General features: G+C 43.2%; 2 protein-coding genes and 1 long non-coding RNA gene across 21 annotated transcripts in view; 1 reads left to right on the top strand and 2 right to left on the bottom strand.

Moving 5' to 3' along the window:
* NAA35 (N-alpha-acetyltransferase 35, NatC auxiliary subunit) overlaps positions 1-8,707 on the bottom strand; it is a 38,802-nt gene extending 30,095 nt beyond the window's left edge. For 5 of the 10 annotated variants that reach the window (XR_014230691.1, XR_014230692.1, XM_082336440.1 and 2 more), the window contains exons 1-8: positions 8,616-8,707; positions 6,992-7,125; positions 5,867-5,900; positions 4,290-4,404; positions 3,088-3,162; positions 2,247-2,414; positions 1,338-1,404; positions 576-619 (exon numbers count right to left, since the gene is read on the bottom strand). Coding sequence is in view for 8 of the 10 variants with exons in the window: in XM_082336440.1 (XP_082192566.1) it covers positions 576-619; positions 1,338-1,404; positions 2,247-2,414; positions 3,088-3,162; positions 4,290-4,404; positions 5,867-5,900; positions 6,992-7,115 (627 nt within the window). In the remaining 2 variants the exon portion in view is untranslated. The other 5 variants (XM_082336442.1, XM_082336444.1, XM_082336445.1 and 2 more) reach the window with 5 other exon arrangements.
* A 1,503-nt stretch (positions 8,708-10,210) lies between these two features.
* LOC309602678 lies at positions 10,211-16,599 on the bottom strand. Its single transcript, XR_014230693.1, has 3 exons — positions 16,335-16,599; positions 14,835-14,912; positions 10,211-11,085 (listed from the first exon to the last, which is right to left on the bottom strand). It is a non-coding gene; the product is annotated as an uncharacterized lncRNA (long non-coding RNA).
* A 363-nt stretch (positions 16,600-16,962) lies between these two features.
* Positions 16,963-19,729, top strand: part of AGTPBP1 (ATP/GTP binding carboxypeptidase 1) — a 73,232-nt gene continuing 70,465 nt past the window's right edge. For all 10 annotated transcript variants that reach the window (XM_082335937.1, XM_082335940.1, XM_082335939.1 and 7 more), the window contains exon 1: positions 16,963-17,018. The gene's annotated coding sequence lies outside the window, so the exon portion shown is untranslated. The remainder of the gene's footprint in view (positions 17,019-19,729) is intronic.

Raw genomic sequence — 19,729 nt, 5'->3', positions numbered from 1 at the left:
GAATTTCAAATTATTTATTAAAAATTGCAAAGGAAAGCTACTGATAAAATCCCTTTACCCTCTCCAGAACACCTACCTGTTAAATAACCCTAAAAATCAGTTCTCAAGTTCAAAAGCTCTTAATATATAGTCTAGGTACTTGAATAATCCAAGACTCTCCTATACTAATGAAACCTATCCCAGTCCACTCTGCAAATAGACAAGGAAATTTACATTTAATATTGTAAACTGTGGTAAAGGAAGATCAAGTGACTTCTTTAACATCACATAGTACATCCGCGTAAGAGCCAGAAGTTAAATACATACTTTCTGTGTCCAGTGTTATCTTCTACATCATGATTCCACCTATTACTAGTGAAGCAACTATTACAGAGTTTAGAAAAGTCTGAAGACTTCACCGTCTAGCTAGAAGGCAAACTACCAGCATCTTACACAAGCCATTAAGGCAGTTCTTCAAAAAAACCCACCATTTAATGACACAAAACTGCCGCATTCTTCATAATCCAACTCCCTCCTCCAAACCTATGTTAAGTACATTTGAAGTACAATTGACAAAGCAAATGTGTGAAAAATACCTTCACTCGTCTTTGCATGTCATCTTCTACATCTTTTAGCATACCTGGAAAAGTCACAGTACAATTAAAATCTGGGAAGCATTCCTAGGTATACCTACGCCATTCAGGGGAAAAATGTTTTGAGGGGAAATCAAGTTTTGAAGTGCTTTACATACTCATTAGCCAAAGACTAGACAAAAAACAATCTTGTGAGGAATGGTGGTGATGTCTTGCAACAATAGATAAATCAGAGTACAGACTGAGTGATCCAAAGCTAAAGTGTTTACAACTTTGCCCAAAATAAATCAATAGAAAGCTCAAGTATGTAACAAAAATAATGCATCAAAAGGCTAACATACATACTTACGTATGTACCTAATAACATACGTATTTCATAGCTTCAGAACTACCAGATTGCTTTTTCCTCAAAAGCAATCTGCTTAGATCACAACAAATTGTGAGGCAAAGAAGGAGAATTCAAGCAGTGCACATTCCAGTGGTTTGTATCTGTCTCAGACCTGCATGAGCTCATGCCTAGGCACTTGGCTGTCACATCTAAAAGCACTTCTTCTGTTTCTCAGGCATTTAACAAATAAACAGCTGAATGTTTTCTTCAAGGAAAAATAATTTGATCTCTCTTTTTACCAAACCACCAGTTTTCACAAGACTAATAAAAACACTTAACATCTGAGATTCCTACCAATTCATTAGGTTTGGTTGAGAGTAACCAACATGCTCAAAAGAAAAAGAGACTGATGGACAGATACTCAGCACAAACTGTACCTGTAACTCTAAGATCTGTCACACTGTTGGCCATTTTAAATCCGTAAGTCATTGACTGAAAATCTTCCTAAAAAGTAAAAATCAAAGAAACAATACGTAGTGAAATATAAACAGTAGTAGTTACACTTTCAAGTTGGGGCTTGGGGTTTTCTTTTTGTTTATTTGGGGGTTTTGGGGTTGTTCTCTTGGTGTGTTTTGTTGTTGGTTTTTTTTGTTTGTTTGTTTTGAGTGTTTTTGTTTAACTACACCAACTATAATAGTCCAGTTTTGTTCTGCACAACTGAATACATCTGTGGTTTGGGTGACTTTCCAGCCCAAATCCAGCTTGGGGTAATTATTTTCTGCATAAATCCTTAATACCATTATGCCCTTCATAATTTTCATCAAGTGTCACCCCATCAAAATGTTACCAGAACTATGGATCCAAAGTACTATTTAATCAATTTTAGATATAGACAGTAAAAAAAGTGATTTGTCCAAGCTCAGAGCAAACAAAAATTGCTCTGAACACAGAAAACCAGACTCTTGATTCCATTGCTAGATGGACATTTCGGGCAAAAGACAACCATGGTTATGTAAAGTAGAAAAATAAAAAATTAAACAGGAAGAAAACCAGAAGTAAAACTGATTTAAAATGGTTAGCCATAAGACTTCCATTGCTATTTGAGTAAAATATTCATGTGATTCCAATACTCACGCAAAATACAGAAAAAAGCATGCAACATCTTCACTGAAGAAAACTGCATTTTAAAGACATCAAGTCTAATACTTTTAGGAGGATGAACTGCTGCTCCTACAGTATCCTCAAATTAAACAGTAATAAATTTCACTAATATACTGTTTTATTTGCATTACAGAGCCTACATACAATGGTACATATTTAATCATAGGAGATACAGAAACACATACCTCCTCAAAAACAGCTGCTTTGTTGACCTTTTCTCTGGCAATGTCACAGATTTTTAGGATCCCTAGAGCAAAAGCCTTCATAGCAGGATCTTCTATGAAGTCTGGATTATGAATATAAAGGCAAGTGAATACCGTCTGTGCCAAGGAATGTCCCTCTAACCACGTTATCTAGGGAAAAGAAAATTAAATGTTTTATTCATGACAGCCAAGGCCTCATTTTTGTATCTCCATCCTTTTTCCATCTTACTGTGCTTCAGTGACTCATTAAGGAAGTACCTATCATGACAACCTTCCATCTAGCAAAAAGGGTAAGAGAAGGTCTGTCAACCTTTGACCTTTGTCCATCTACTGGCTGTGGCAGGCAGTCCGTTACTAAACCCTAAAAACTATCAAATTCTGGTGTTGGATAAACCTCTTCCACAAAGTTCAGCTCTCATCTCCGTGAGTTAGACATGACATTAAGTTAAGAGAACATTAGATTTATAAGCTTCCTCCATATAAATACGAATGAAAAACACAGTCAAACACTAATATACAGCAGGCAGTCAGATACCGTATATTTAAAAAACATAAATTATAAAACCATTTTAACATTATTCAAAGTGCTACCAGTTCTCTTCCATAGTGATTTCTTACAATAAAAAACCCCAAAATCGAAGTTATGCCTCTTATAATAGCCAATGCAAATATCTAAATGGAAATTAAAATACTAGAGTATGTACTTTCTACTTGGTTGATTTTTTTCTTGAGTTCTACTGTTTTTTTCTTTTTCGAAACTAAGATTAAAGGATTATATTTTGAAAGCAAAACCACCTAATATTAAGAGCAGAGAAATGCTTACCAAACAACAAAAACATGTATCCATTATTCCTACCAGCTCGGGCGAAGTGAGATCCTTTATTTTAATGGTGCCATCCTTAGAAAACAAAGAAAGAAAAAAACCTAAAGACTATGGAAGCCTATAGGTCAAATACAACTTATTATTTGTACAGCTGGAAAGGAAATTGCAATTTGGTTAAGACTTCAGAATATTTGTATACCACTAGCTTTATTGATCAGCTTCATAATGTACCTCAAATTCCGAAAAACTTTGCTTTCCCATCATTGTGTTGAACACTGACCAAACATAAAGCTATTCATAGAGAAAGCTAAAATAAAACTTCTGATTTATGAGTAGCCAATAGAAGTTTAAAACCAGATAACTGTCAACACTGAAATCACAGAACAATTAATAATGACTGAACAAGGAATAATATGCAGGACCCATTCTTTGAAGACTGCTTTTTACACTGCAGATACTTGTACAGAGTTTTACTGCCTTCAAGGCCAAGGCGGCAGCAATCCTACTTCTTTCATTTTATTTGTTCAATGTATGCAATTCTGCACATATTCTACATGACTTAGATGGCCAATATTTTACAGAGTTCTCTTAGTCCATTCAAAACAAGGTCCATGGTAAAAATTATTTTTTTCTTTTGTGAGTGCATTATTTTTTCCAAAATAACAGAAAGCCTTTCAACCTCCCTCCACCAATTTATCTTCACCATGCATCAAAAGTCAATCATCACTGTCAGTTTTGTTAAATTAGCTTCTCTTCAATGCTAATGAACTGATTAGTTGTCTAAAATACTTACATTGTCTGTCTCATAAAGTGTTAATTTCCAGCTTTTGTAAGGAAACTGGTTTCCATTCAGCTTAAAGAGTGACTAACCAATACATGTTCATATAAAAGACACATTTTGGGGAAGCACAGGGTGACTTGCAAAAACATTTCTGACATTTATTTATTTGAGGTATCAATACCCAACAATTTCACAGTACTTTTCACCGGAAGAGTTAGCATCATTGTAATAACGTAGGTAACAAAAACGATAAACATCACAAGCTCTTTCTTACTTAACTATCCAAAACAAAAAATAAAAAAACAATTTTAAGTAAAGATTGAAACCATTAATTATGTTGAATTGTGCTTAACTGCAGTTTGATAAAACTATACCATACTTTTACAGACAGGGTAGGCAAAAACAGGAAAGTCACACGAACCTTAATAGCTTGCTCAAAGTTAAGAACCTTTCTATTAACTTGGTTTCCAATCATACCAGCATCCATCTTGGGATCCATCATTTCAATGGCAGACATGGCTTCAAAAAGACCAAAACTAAGAACACCAATAAAAAAAAAATGTTCTGAATGTAATTATTTTATTTTCTACAAAACAGTCTTCACAAACCAATGTAAAAGAACATAGGATGACAAACTGAGTACACTGTATTCTGACTACAGACAATTAGGTTAGGTATGCGAACATTACTGCACTGATCTTTAGAGACCACGGTTTTCCTCTCAACAATTAAGAAAGACAACAGAAGTAAACAGAAGTAAAAGAAAACTCTTAGCCTTCTTTTAAAGCTGAAGAACACTCCTGAGCCAAATATCCCATTACTAAATCTATGCACACTTGTTTCTAAACACCTCATAATGACATCGTGTCTTTTTAAAGATCACACAACATAATAAACTGATATTAACTGAATAAGCTCATTTTTATTATGCTACATCCAAAAACCCAAGTAAGATATGTTGCCCACAAACTAATGACAATATACATGACACAGACAATAATATACACTGAATATACCAACTTAGTTTAAAATGGGCATGTTAAAAAAACTGATACAAAACACCCCCAGCACGTGACAATGGATCTCTTGTAGTCATGGCACAAAAGCTTGCAGGAGACCCACGCCAAAAGAAGACTGGCCTACAGAAGAAGGGAAATAGTGCCTCACCTTTGGTACATATGATATTCATCAGAACTGCTGCACAAGCCTTTATTATATAAAAAAGGTTATTGTGTGTGGCACGTTCTAATTCTGGAAAGCATATTTGCTCTGAAATGCTCTTATGTATAAAATTATACCTCAAAAATGTGCTTCAATTCTACTGAGTAACTAGTTGGTGACATTCTTGCACACGTTTTTAAGCAGGTTTGCATTTAACGGTGTGCTTCTGTTTTCTGAGCTATTAAACAAGCACTTTTTGCTTTATGCAAGTGAACAGACTTGTGTGGCTACTTTAATTGTTAAAATATTTTAATCTCACATCATTCTTTAATGAATTCAGCAAGATTTTAGCACATGCTTTTTTCTGAAATACATTTTCTTCTTAATCTGTAGAGCTCTCAGTTTCCGTTTTAGCATGTCATTTAGGAGTTATGTTAAAGCACATGGATTGTTTACCCTAAACTTGTTAGTGACATTTGAGGCAACCAAATTTAAATGCTTGAAGTCTTTCTGGCAATTTTTTAGAAAAGTGTGTCCATATAAAATAGTTCAGTAGGCTTAGTAGTGTCAACAACAGTGATCATAAGATGTGCTATAAACTTCTAAACTACATTGATTAACTGAAAATGTAACGTTATACTGGCACCATGAGAAATGTTCAGCATTCATACAGGTCCATCATATACTGCTGAGGACAAATGATATTCTGAATACTTCAACTATTTTATTAAGTTTAAAAAAGCTTAGTTGATACTGCATGACTTGCTTTTTAGTAAGCATTAACATATTTGCACTAATCCTGTCTGAAAACCAGAACTATCCCACAGGCATACTTACAGCTTGTCATGAAGCAGTTCTCCTAACTTCAGTTCTACAAAGGAACAGAACAGGATAAATAATTACAATCATCCTTGTAGTGCAACTTTTCCAGGATAGCCTTGTCACTCACCAAACTGTGTTATGCTCAGAGAGAACAAGGTGTGGGAAGAAGACCAGACATTTCTACTCCACCTTCATTTGCTGTTACTTACAGAGCACTTTCAAGACTGAAAGGCTAAAAAAACCCAGTTGTTCACAGTCTTTCCTCATCCCGCTGTTACTCCAACAGTTAAAGGGGTTTTAAAATTACCAAACAGTAGCATCTGAATAGCTGGAACACAGGACAGCAGTTTTCTGTGCTCCTTTATGCAGATGTCTAATTTTTTCCAGGGGAGTTTACTGAAAGGCTTGCTTTTCCTCATTATTTTTAATGAAGCCTCTATATGTATTTGATGGGTACACAAACAGTGTATCACTAACATACAGGAATTATTTAACGGCATAAAGAAATTGTGTTTATCATTATGCAATATTGCGGGTGGTAAGTTGCAGTTTTATATTTATTTTTCCCTCATGTCATCATAAAATCAGTTGAAAAAATAAAGTCGCTGTCATGGTAAACTAGCACTAATATCTAATAACAGTAAAGGCACTGTTTAAATGGAAGCAACTGCATCCCCATGACTGGGATACATTGCATCTCCTCAGAAGCTCAGCCTTGTTTCAAAGATGAAAACTGATGCCCTGACCAATTAAATGAATAAATCATTGGACCCTACAGATCCAAAAATGTACAGGAAAAAACAGTGTTGATTCTGCATGGATGAATGAGGTTTTCATTTGGCAGAAAAGATAGGAAGAAATCTTTGCAAAGAAAAAAAAAAAATAGGTGCAAAAATGCGTAAGACGGAAGAACACGACTTAAAAAAGATATTTATGTAATCTCGAAGAGGAAGCAAGGTGAGGTTCTTCTGATATTTCCAGCTTCACAGTAAGTTGAACACAGGGAAACACAGAATCAGCGTAGTCCATTTATCTGGAGCTTGAACCTGGATCAAACTATTGCTTAAAACACCTCAAAGAACTATGCTTAGTCCTGCAAAGGATTCCAAGTTTTCTCAGAACACAAACAGTACAACTCACCTCTGCAAGCCTCTTCAAAATCCTGGGTTATATCTATCCAGCTTGTATTACTCTTTTCCATCTTGTCAGGCATACCGAGTTCCCATCCTGAATCATCATCTTCTACTGAAGCTTTCATAACCATGATACTGCACCTTTAAATCCGTATCAGAGACACTGCACATTATGCACAAATTAGGGAAAGTGCTTCATGGGAGTAATTTTTTTTTTTCTTTTCAAGAATCAGGTGAGAAAGGGAGACTAACTGACCTGATTTCATTTAAACAGCTACCGTTACATAAAACTAGCCCAAAAAACTTATTAATAAATATTCTTTTAAATAAATGTTTTCTTATTCACTGTTTCTCTACAACTAGCTTGTAGGCTATGAAGCCTCAAAAACTAAGGACATGAAAATTTTAGGAGTACAGAGCCATAATGAGGTGTGTGCTGTCAAACTGGAAATAAAACAAAACAATGTCAAGAAATCCTCTCTTACAACAGATGCAGATATCGCAATTTCGTGTTGTTGTTTTACGCTATTAGAAATACACATGTCCTCCCACTGGTCTGTGAAAGGAATTAAAAAGAGGGAACTGTAAAACCGACCACACACAAATCTGTTATTCATACAAAGCGTATCCAAACAAATTTGTGAAAGTAGGCCTATTTCCTATTTCCTGATGACTTCTTCAGCAGAAAGTAATATCAAGATTAACGCAGCAATGTTAAGCAACTTCGGATGGGAATATAACTTCTAAACTTCACCGACTAGTTATTTCAAACTGCTTTTGTGCTTTCACAACCTCGTGAAACGCAGGGCAGCCCTGAAGAATTTTACGTTTTGCCTGTCAGTCTGCCTCTGAGCTATCAGCAATGCTAAACCTCCCCTTATCTCGTCGGAGATCTTGCAACAGACACCTACCAGTCCGGCAAGCTCTGAACAGCTTAATCAAAGTCGCCAGGGAAGCTTTAAGCAAGGGCCCCGGTGACAGGAGACCTCACAGCCATCAGCAATTAACACAAGTAAGGGGGGGCGGGGGATCAAACGCATTTTGAAAACTAGCCCAGGAGCCCCTTCGCCCCCCGATGCTCAGCCTCCCCTCGCCCCCTGCCAGTGCGTCACCGGTTCTCAAGCGACCGCAGGGAGTGACAGGCTCAGCGGGCTGCGATGAGAAAATACGTGGGAAATTAATTACAATAAATGGAAATCACGCTTGAGTTTCAGGCGTTAACGCCAGCGCAGCCAGAGCCTCCCGGGCTCTCCGCTTTCGGCAGGCCACCCGTCCCCCAACCCGCCGCTGCCCCGGGCCGGGCCGCCCGGCGACTCACCGGGCCCTGCTAAGGCGCGGGGCCGGCGGGCAGCCCAACTGCCGCCGGGCACGGCCAACGGCCGCCCGCTGACAGGCCCGGCGGGCCCTCCGCCCCGCCGCAGGGGAGGGGCCAGCGCGCCGCCCGCCCGCCCCGCCGCTGGGCACCGGTGCCGAGGCCGCCCGCCCGCCCGCCGCCGAAGACCCCCTCTCCGCGGGGAAGGCTCCGCCCGGCGCCCCGGCGAGGCGGTCGGCGGTCGCGCTGCCCCCGGCGGCGGCGGCGGCACGCCACCCCCCTCCTCGCACCCTCCCCTGCGCGGGGCAGAGGCCCTCACCCGCCGCGCCCTGCGCCGCCGGCCCGCTCGCTCCGTCCCGCCGAGCCCGCCCGGGCCTAGGGCCGCCGCCGCCGCCGCCAGCACGGGAACGCGCCCAGCGTCGCGGCGCAGGCGCACAGGCGCTGCGGGGCCCCCGCGCCCCGCCCTCTCCGCAGGGGCGCATGCGGGGGGCGGGGTAAGGGGGGGGTGGGAACCAGCGCCGCGCGGGCAGGCGGGCGGCCGCGCCGCGGCCGGAGGGAGGGGCGGGCGGGGCGGCGGCCGGGGCCGGCAGCGAGGGCTCCCCGGAGCCAGGGCTCCCCGGAGCCAGGGGCCCGAGTAACGCCTGGCTGCGGGCTGGGAGGAAGGAGCCTGTGGAGGCCGTGGCGCCGTGGGCGGGCGGGACCCTGCCGCTCGCCGAGGGCCGGGTCTCCCTCGCTAGGTCCGCGCGGAGGGATGCCGGTGGACCGCTGCTCGCTGTGGCCCGGCACCGCCCCTGCAGGCACCTGCGGTGCCCACTCTCAGTCCAGCCCCGGGGGCCCTCCGCTGCGCGCCGGCTGCCCGCCGCCCGGCGCCGTGGCGACCGCTGGGTGTTGGGGGCGGCGGGCTGAGGGGGCAGCGCGGTGGCCGCGGTGGCCGGCGGGCTGAGGGGGCAGCGCGGTGGCCGGCGGGCTGAGGGGGCAGCGCGGTAGCCACGATGGCCGGCGGGCTGAGGGGGCAGCGCGGTGGCCGGGGTGGCCGGCGGGCTGAGGGGGCAGCGCGGTGCAGCCGTGCGGGTCGCTCTGGCAGTTTGCCGGATTCCGGTTGCGGAATCGAAATCAAACTTGAGGCGATTTTTTTTTTTTTTCTTCTTTTCTGTGTCAACTGTTTCCTCCCGTTCCTTCTGCCCTCTCCGTTTTAATGAAGCATATCTGCAAGAGATAACCTAACAGTGTTTCTCTGCAGAGTTTACTCAGTTACTGTGCTGATTATCTCTTTTGTCGGGGAGAAACCAGCTGGCGTAAGATGCCTAAGGGAACTACGTTTTTAGAGACATTTGCAGTGGATTTGATCTTTATTATTTTTTTTCAAAATGCACAAACCGAATGCTTCCAGTGTTTCTGGCGAAGATCACCAATGTAAGACAGCGGCTAATGTGCTTTACTAATCCACTAGAGGCTAGCTTAAGTAGATTTTGCCTCCAAGGTTATGAGGAAGTAGTTAGATTTTAAAATGAAAATAAATGCCAGCTTCACCCATCCCCCTTTCTATTCATAGTGCTCAAAGTACAGAGCATTTGTAGTTGGGAGGAAAGCAAGAGGAGAAAACGCAGTGTGAGCTCCTGTTAAACCAATGACAGCGCCTACTTTATCGGCAAGAATTGTCTTTAGTTCAATGGCTGTTGAAATGCCTGGTGGTTCACAGCTGCACTGTACTTACACTTAACTCCTGGGGTGATATGCAACTTTATATAATAGCCATCTTGTAACAAGCTTAAGGTCATGGTGGCAAAGAGCAGATCGTTATTCTTGAACCTGATGGTGGTTAAAACATCCATAAATGAAAGCTGGTTGTATCTTCTTTAATACAGAAAACAGAGATACCTGGAGCAGCACTCTGCTCTGTAGGAAGACTGTCGATTTTCTGGGGAATTCCATTTTTAAGAGAGAGGGGCTGTAGCCCATATTACAATCTGTAATAATAACTATGAAATTAACAAAAACCCCCAATGTTTAATGAAAATTAGTTTCTGAAAAGGTAGTATGTTTGAAGTTTGTCACTGATGCTTCTGTTAGCAAACACCTATTTGTGTTTCTGTGCAGGCTTAATGGTAGCAATTATGAGCTGGCTTTTGTGAAGTAATCGTGATGCTCTTAGTCCAGTTCTCAGTAGACCAACGGATGCATCGTAACGAACTGTAAGCAATTATCACGTCTCTTGGCAAAAATACCAGGCATGAAAAATGAACAGCATGCTGGTTATGTGTGTGTGAAATTACCATAGCGGTTTAAAATGTTGACACATGCTCACTGCAGCAAGCCCTAAGCCAAGATGCTTTGTTTCGAGAACATCAAAGCGTACTTTCACCTGACATGATACAATGAAGTGCATTGATAGAGCGCTGTGAAGGACTGATCTAACTTCTGGTACATGCAATACTTGTGTGGGAACATCCAGAGAAATAAAATCACTTTTTACTTATTTTTAGGTTACACACACACACACAATTATCTGGGTGTGGGGTGGTGTAGATTACAAAAGTTACTAGTATTTAAAATGCCTTGGTGTTTAATACAAAAGTATCTCTCTTTTTTTTAGTCAAGCGCGTATGTGTAGGATCCGCAAGGTAGTCCTCAATGTTAAGCAAAACAGAAAAGACGAGCAACCTCCAGATAATTCTTGGTGGTTGTGTCCAGAACATGTTGTGTGCTTCCTTCTTGGTGAAGTGGGGGTAGATCAAATGTAAGAATTATGAGGAACTTGCTTCAATGTTAATTATGGAGTACCTTTGTTCCTGTAATACAGTAAGAACACGTCATTATATACTTGACTTAAATAGGCTGCTTTGTTTAAGAAACCTTCAGGTAACCGTGTAGCAGTTTAGGGTGTAGTCAGTTGACTGCCTGCTATTTTTGTCTTTCCAAAATGATGTTACATTAATTTTGAAGGTACTGATGTATTTTGTATGAGTTTGTAATACAAAGTGTCTATTTTTACACTGCAGAAACTCATATGAAAGCATTATGAATTTTTTAAGGATACTTAAGAGGAGAAATGAGCAAACTTGTCATCTACTGTTCAGCTTAAAAAAAAAAAAAAAAAAAATCCTGTAAAAGAAATTTTGACCAGCATAAGCAAAAAGCCATCTGCAGTCTCTGAAGTACTGTGTGCACAAAGGTCAATTAAATCAAATGGAAAAACATAATTTACCAATAAGTTTTGCCTGTTTGTAATGTATTCTCCTCATACTCTGGGTGCTATTCTTAAAATGCGCTAAATAAATGGAAGCAGATTTAAGAGAGAAGTCTCCTTTGTTTGCTCTAAGGATCAAGAATCTTAAGTGTGTAGAGTTACATATTGACCTGTTTGTATAAAATTACATCATTTGTTTATCATTTTCTGAATAACACAGAGAACCCTCCTCTCCCTGAAGAAGTGTCTTGAGTCCATCGTGGGAAGAGAGGTTACCTGCTCCAAGTTACTTTCAGTTACCCTTCCCTCAAGACGTAGGTATCTCATAGTCACTTTTGAAGATTATTCTTTACCTTTTGCTCTGCTTGAAGTATGGCTGATTTTTCAGGAACTTACCATTGCTTTGGATCCCCTTGTTAATGGAAGCAGTTGTTGCGGGGAGAAAAGGGAAATGGACATATGTGAAAGTATGCAAATAAATAGAAAGAAGGTGACCTTCAGCTGGGCCAAAGTCTATGTTAATTCTTGCTGTTCTTTAATGTGCCTGTATATGAAGGAATTTACCAGAGGCTATTCCAGATTAAGGGCCTGTTTAAAAACAAAACAAAACAACATGACAAACTGCCCCAGTTTGCAGCTTCATAGTACTTAGCTGACAGCTTTGTCCTAATATAAACTGTCAAAATCTGGTGCACTGATGTAACTAAAAATACCTCTGATAGTAGTCAGGATAGGAAGAAGTAGCAACCTATTGCCCTCAGTGCACAAATTAAATGGTATGCATATTTTTTTTTTTTTTTTAAAACTGTGAGTATGGAGGTTCTTGTTTGACTGAAACACATGAGATTTACTCTTGGTTTTGGTTTTTTTTTTTGCGTGTGTGTTAATATCCTGCATGTATAAATTAAATGTGCTTGTCAGTAGACATATGGAAAAAAGTGGCTGACTTGGTATGAGCCTTTGAAACGTAGTGCATCACTTTAGAAATTTGTCCCCTTCCTGCCCTGAAAAACAACACCCACTCCTTCCCACCCCCAATGCCTAGAACACTTAGATGAAAATATCCACCAGGGTACAAATCTATATGTTCTGAATTATGCTGTGCAAAGACTATTGATGGGTTATTTCATTTGTAGTATTACAAAAGCAAGAGTAGCTGAATGAACCACAGATGTGAAGTTGAACTGAAATGCTTTTGTATGCATTGAGATACACGCTAACAGAGCACAAAAGATCTCCTCAAAGGTGAAAAAGAACAGAGGCTATGTTGGAAAAGTACCAAGTGTTCTAATGGTTAGGGAGGAATGACATAGCTAGAGATAAAGAGTGAACAACAAATTCTTCAGTGTGTATGTAGGAGGCAAGTGTTGGCTTTCAAAGGAGGGAGTGATTGTTTTTCAGAGTTAAGGAGAGCTGGTGGCTGTGTTCATTATCTGGAACTGACTAGATATGTTCAGTACATAGGAGTACAGAATCAGGCAAGGAAGATTTAATTAGTACAGGTTAAGATTTAACAGGAAACAATGAGTAGCCAGGTGATAATTACAAAGGAAGAGGATAGGATCTAATAATGCTTACACATTGCTACCCATTAAAGTATTTTGAAGAGCTTTTTCTTCTTGCTTTTCCTGCTTCCAGAGGGGATAACCATTAACTTTTAAAATTACTTGTGATTATTTTAGCTGTATGGTCTGCTCCTGGAAGTCATACTGTACTGCTTACATAGTAGTAAATGTTGATTTAACAGACTATAAACGCGCAGTTGTGAGTGGGGCGCCTGTCTTTAAAAACTTGTGCCTCTGCATAAAGGTCAGCAATCTGTTGCTCGATTCCTTGCTTGTATTGCCTTGTCAAAAATACTAAATGAATGCAATGTGATTTGTGTAAACACGTAAGCTGCCTTTTTAGCTTATGATGCTGGACACCTCTGATGTCCTTGCCTTTCCACATTGTGTATAGATTGACATATATTTGTTACTTTTTTTCTAAGTGCTTGGACTGTCCCATTAAGAAGTATGTTCCTATGACTGAATTCCCTACAAATACCAAAACCAGAGACTTAATTTTGTGTGGAACCTGTTCTTCTCCACAAGGCAGCATTACTGTTGCTGCTATTTTCAGAGAAGAGTGCCTGGCTCCCCATCAAGCTGTCACTTAATGGCAATATAATTTGCCACCACCTTATTTTCAAAACACCACAGATTTATGATTTTCTCTGGCTAAACAAAATGTTAATTGTTTGCAAGAGTCTTGTGTGCCTGTTAAAGATTTTACTTGAAGTGTTGTAAAATTTTGTGAAATCAAAAGAACAATGAACCATTATATTAAATTCATAGCATCAGATAAATTGTTTAGAATTGTATTCCGTTTAACGTGATTTTTAAGTATATCTTTACAAAAGATTCAATGGATAAGCTACTTACTTTTGCACACAGTAATGTCTTTAAAAACAAACAAAGCTAGGGCAGATTCCTGCAGTCACATAAAAGTAAACTGCATCTGAATCTGTGAGAATTATTATGTAAATAAGAACAGCAGAGGCCTGCTCCTCCATTTGTACACCAGAATCAAGTTTTCTAAAGGTAAACTTGTTCTCTGTAGAAATAAATCCTAAACTTGGAATCACTTTATCTGCTAAAAAAAAAAAAAAAAAAAAAATCTAGGTTCAGTAAATCAATGACCTTTAACTTCCCATAAACAGACGTTTTGCCAGTAAAAATAGGAGTTCTGCACAGAACAATCTTTTGGGTGAAATAATTAAGATAAATGCAGCCCCAAAAAAAGAAAACTTTTATCTTCTGCATTCTTTGTTTACATTAGCAGTGAGAAAAGTTAATGGGTTTCAGTAACCAATACAAGTATTTGTATTAGGCACGTTACTATCACTTGTTTTTTCTTAAACGAAATGACACTTCTTGCCAATCTTAAATGAATTATATCTGCTGTGTCCTCTTTCTTCAGTAGAGAATTATCATATTTTTAACTGACTTATTTTTGTTGTATGCCAGGACACATACAGAGCTGTTTAAAAATACTCTTTTCTTAACTAACTTAAGTAAACCGACTTTGACTTCAGCTTTAAAAAACTTGAGAGATTTTTATCTACAACTCCCCTTATTTGCTCTTTACTTGCCAGAGCCTGCCTGACACTATTTTTGTCTTTGCCTGAGTCACACTTGAGCTTATTCCACGTCTTCTGCTTTGCTGTAGACAAAGTTACGCATTTAAAATAATCCCATGAATAGAACTTCACAGAAAACTTGTAGCTCTACTGTTTGCTGTTTTAAAGTATTCTCTCTTAATCGTCGTCCAGTGTGACCGCTGTTATGGAACAATTGAGACTGTTCCTACCCATTGCCAATGTGCTGGTAAATTCCCGCGTTCTCATTCTCTGCATTCTTCTCGTTCACGCTAGATGACTGGAGAAACCTGTAAGGTAGGAGAGGGAGGAATCTCCTTCCAAATACATGTGTACTTTCCGATCGTAACCCATAGGTTTACAAGTTCTAGGAAGCATAATTAATGCTGAACTATTTGCTGGAGAAAGACCAAGTGAATAATAAAATCAAGGACAACTGGTTATATGCCTTCATCACTCCTATCCATTCGTGTCAATATGGTGGTAAGGAGACTTTAAGAAAATAATCAAGCATTTATGCAGAATTTGTATGATAATGGACTAAAGAATTTGTTATACCACTTTAAACTTGAATTTCAACTCCACCAAAACTCTTGACTTTCCTGATTTAATGGGTAGAAATTGGCTGATGCTAGTTAGCTAAGCACACTGTATTTAACCAGATCCAGACAGGAGGACTTGTATCGCCCATCTCTCACAGCTACGCAAAAGTAGTCCCCTACACCTAACTGTTGCCGTTTCGGCTGCCTGGCCAGTAAAGCAGCTTTGTTCTGTGTGCGGAAGGTACAGATGCATACATTCTGCGCGCAGATCATCTGCGGGCCGTTGCATGGATGATAAGCAGCTCGTACCTTTCTAACGCTGTAACACCATCTGAGTTAAAGGGGTAACAAGCAGTAACTGTAAACAATTCTTCAGGTGAATCAGCCCTAAGGAAGTCTTGCCAATGGTCACCCAAAACACACAGCTACTTCCTAGGCAGTAGAAAAGTCTCGGGTCTTTGGGACTGGAATAAGCTATGGTGTGTAAGACAGTAGCTGCAAGTGCTGTAGCCAGGTCTATGTAGTTTGAAAGGCAAGATGAATAGAAGTGTGTACCATTTAAAGGACCCAAGATCTGCTTTTTACTGAGTAAGAATTGGAATGGGTAACTCTGCTTTGTTACACAATGTTATTGGGAAATTAACCTTGCGTATTTCTATGAGGGACTGTGCCTTTATCATAAGCTATTATTGGTAGAAATGAGATCTGAACTGGATTGCAATTCATTGGCCTTCACTAAAGGGCTGCTTCTCCTTTGTAAGTTTTGTAAACTATCGGTATAAAGATGTGACCTCAGAATTGTTAGCAGTTTCTTCATTTGAGGAACTTCATGACAAAGGAAATGTCACTTCTTGGTTGCTAGAGCTGAAAAAGCGTCAGGAAGGGAGATTAAATTGCCCACTTTCAGAAGTCATCAGTGATACTGAGTGGCTCAAAAGCAGGCACATAGAGGTTAATTTGCCATAAAATGTAATGGTTTTCAAGTGTATGAAGTAGTATTTCCCTTTTGCAAAGATTTGGAGGGGAAGGGGGGGGGGGGGCGGAGGGAGAAGAGAACGAAGCCTTTGACTTGTACAGATCACTAATCTGAGTCGTCTCACTTGGGTCAGTGCTTCCTCGGTGCCCGAGGCAGCGGGGACCCACGGCCGCCCTGCGGCGGTCGGCACTTACCTGCCGTGCAGGCCGGCTGCGGAGGCCGCGCGGGGCAGCAGGGGCTGGGGATCCCGATTCCTCCCGAAGCGCCCCAGGAGAACAAGGACGGCTCCGCCGCCACCGGCGAGGCAGACCCACGCGGCTCGTCACGCTGGCCCCGCAGCCGCGGTTCCCGGGTCGTGCAGCCGCTGCCGCAGGCGGCCCGCGCCCTCCCTCGCCACCCGGTCCTGGCCACCGGCCAGGCGCCTCGGTGGCCGCGGGGAAGGCCCGCAGCAGCGCGGCACCCGAGGCGGGCCGGGAGAAGGCAGCCCGCGGCCAGGCGAAGGCCGTCGCGGCTTCCCCTCGCGGCCGCCGCCTCTTCCGCCGCCGCCGCCTCCGCTCCTCGGCCTCCGGGCGGCGGCAGGGGCGGCCCGGCGCTGCACCGCGGGCCTGGCGGCGGCGGCGGCGGCTGCGCGGGGCGCCTGCGCGAGGCCGGGGCGCGGCGGGGCGGGGGGGCGGTGACGCCCGGCGCTGCGGTGCGGTGCGGTGCGGGCGGGCTCCTGCTGCCGCCGCTCGCATGAAGACGGCGGGGGCGCAGCGCGGAGCCGCCGCCCCGGCGCGGCCCGGCGCCGCCGGGTGAGGGGCGCCCCTCCTGCCGCCTCGCCGCTCCCTCGCGGAGGCTGCCGGGCCGCCCCGGCTCTCGGGACGGCGGCTGCCGCAAAGGTGAAGCCCCGCGGGCGGGCATCGCCCTCGGCAGCGCGGGCCGGGCCGGGCCGCAGCGGGGGCGGGGCCGGGGCCGGCGCTGGGGCGGGGCGGGGCGGGGCGGGGCGCGGCCGCCGGGTCTCCCCCGTGCCGGCTGCCGCGTGCCGGGCGGCGGGCCCATCCCTGTCGGGGAGCGGCGGGCGGGCGCGGGGACGCGGGGCTGCGGCAGCTCGCGCCGGCAGCCGCGCCCTGCGCGTTCCCACCTGCGGAGGCGGTGACGGGCCCCACGGTAGGAGCGGCGCCTGGTTCCGGGGCCTGGCCGGCGGGTCGCGTCCGCCCGCGGCCGCGGCTGGAGCCGCCGGTGGCCGCCGGCTCTGCGTCTTCGTCCGTGCGGCGCGGTGCGCGGCCCGTTCAGGCAGGCTTCCCGCCTCTGCCAGGCGGCCTCACGGCAAAACTTTTACGCTCCGCGAAGCGGGAAGGCTGTGGGCGACCCCCCGTCCTGCTGGGCTCGGAACGCCGTGGCCTGGTGGCCGCCGCCCGGCCCGGCGGGATAACCGAGTACGGGTGTTGCGTGGGCAGCGCGGCGGCTGCAGTAACGCTTGCTTAACGTGCCGCGCGGCACGGCCTGCCGGGCCGGCGTTTGGCTTAACGCGCTTGGTTAGGAGTTCGTTCGTATTTTGGTTTGGTTTTTTTTTTTTTTTTTTTTCTTTTCCTGGCTCCTCTTACGGTTGTGGAAGTGTAGCACAGCCGGTATGTCTCTAGGTGTCGGTGCAAGTGCTTGACAGAGAATCTGAGAAATAGGCTGCGTATCGGAGGCGTGGGGTGGGGTGGTGTTTTTCTTCAGCATAAACTGTTTTCAGACAGTGGGCTTTGTCAGATGTTCAGGGTTCCTGACCTGGATGAACTTTTATTGTGTACACTTTCAGCTGTAAGCTGTAAGCTATAAGCTTTCCGTGGTATGTTACAGGCAGAGATGGCATTCTTCTGTGTACCCGTACGGTGTAAAAACACGATGAAACTTCCGTATGGCCTTGTGGTATGAATGTTGATCTTTGTGTGTTTATTTTTCTGTCATGAGGGAATTAGCTCTCCAACGAGTGTATTCCCACTAATGATGTTCTTTCAGAGAAATGCGTGTGTGAACTACCTTTATAGGTTGTATTTAATGCAGGTAGCATTCAGTGTGTGTTTTGCTGCTGCATATAATGATGGGTGACATTGGGGTAGCCCTACCTTCTGGTTAAGCCTTCAGTGAAATCATACTTGTGACCTAAGAGTTTTTCTGGAAATTATACCTCACGATGTGCATTGTGAGTGCAAGTGCAAGTCTGTGTTGGAATATCTTTTTATTTTTTGGGCTGGGGAGTGACAAGATAATCTCCTTTTCTGGAGACCTTCCTATTTAATGTCAAGGTAATTTTATCACATGCCCCTATTTCAGCAGAACAAATTTTTATTGGTAGCTTCTGATGTCTCAATTCACTACTGTGATTTTTCTTTTTTATGCCAGCATAAATTAGGTAAGTACTTTTTTTTTTTTTTTAAAAGCTTCATAAAAATAAATTTTTTGGTTTTTTCCTTTTTTCCAAAAAGGGAGGAAAGGATCCCAAACCAAGGAGTAGTCTTAGAGTGTGAAGTGATACCTGATCTGTGTTTGTGTGGAGTGATACCTGATCTGAGGCTTAGCTTTCAGTTCAGGTTTTGCAGATGGCAGTGCTCACGCTGAAGTTTTCGTATTCAAGAAATTCACAAATTGTCTTCCAAATGGAAACTTTTGAGCTTGAAAAGTATTCGGTTGTCTTGGTAGTATATGGTAACACACAATTGGCTGATTTGTATTAGTTAGCTTACTGCTGCCAGGAGCAACTTCCTTGAAATTATGCGTGAGAAGCTACAGTCAGAGAGGAAAAACTCAGGAGAAGGCTCTCTGAAATCCTCTTGGCTTACAGAAGCAGCTTGCTATTTCACCTCACGTTTAGGTTTTAGTCTAGGGAGGACATTCAGCTTGCCATTCAGCAACTTGTCAGCAATGTATCTCATGATTAGAGACTTTGCAGTCTTTAAAATTCATGGTCATACTCTGCTGGACATATCTGGGAATCACCTGTTTTTTGGCTCTCGATGTGTTAGTTGAAACTTCTCCTTGAATTCCAGTATCTGTGAGTTGCTTGCTCTTAGGAGATTGCTCCTGTGATATGAATTGCTAATGTCCAAAAGAGCCGAATGCTGCTCAAGTCACCCTGGCCCTGGAATATAGCTGCAGTAATTGGAGTGTTTAGATTCCTTAAACAGCTTAGAGGGGAAGTCAGGTTTCTTGGAGTGACTGTGAGAGTGCTGCCTGGATGAGTGCTTAGAAGGGATTTGTAATGGCAGTGTGTCTCTGGGTATGTTTTCAAGCCCTGCCACTATCCACAGCTTAGCTGCCCAGTATCCTGTGCTAAGCATCAAGAAGATTATGAGCTGTTCAGCGTGTGTCCTGAATACATGGACGATTCAGCGTTGTTTACATTTGGAAATACGGTTTTGTAACAGTTAAACATAGAAAGACTGGAAGTAGGGGGGGAGGAGGGGAGCACCCAAACATCCTTCCTTTCTTTTGCAACAGCTGCAAAGATGACAGTCCTGAAACTGTCATTCTAAAAGCTTAATACCTTAAAAGGCACATATAAATTTTCACTGCGTATTTGAAAAACCTTACAATTTATGAGAAGCAGGATGTCTAGGGTTTTGCG

Source organism: Platalea leucorodia, assembly GCF_965183815.1.
Source record: "Platalea leucorodia genome assembly, chromosome: Z".
Lineage (NCBI taxonomy): Eukaryota > Metazoa > Chordata > Aves > Pelecaniformes > Threskiornithidae > Platalea > Platalea leucorodia.
Note: the sequence above shows the minus strand (reverse complement) of the source record. Positions and strands in the feature narration are given on the sequence as shown.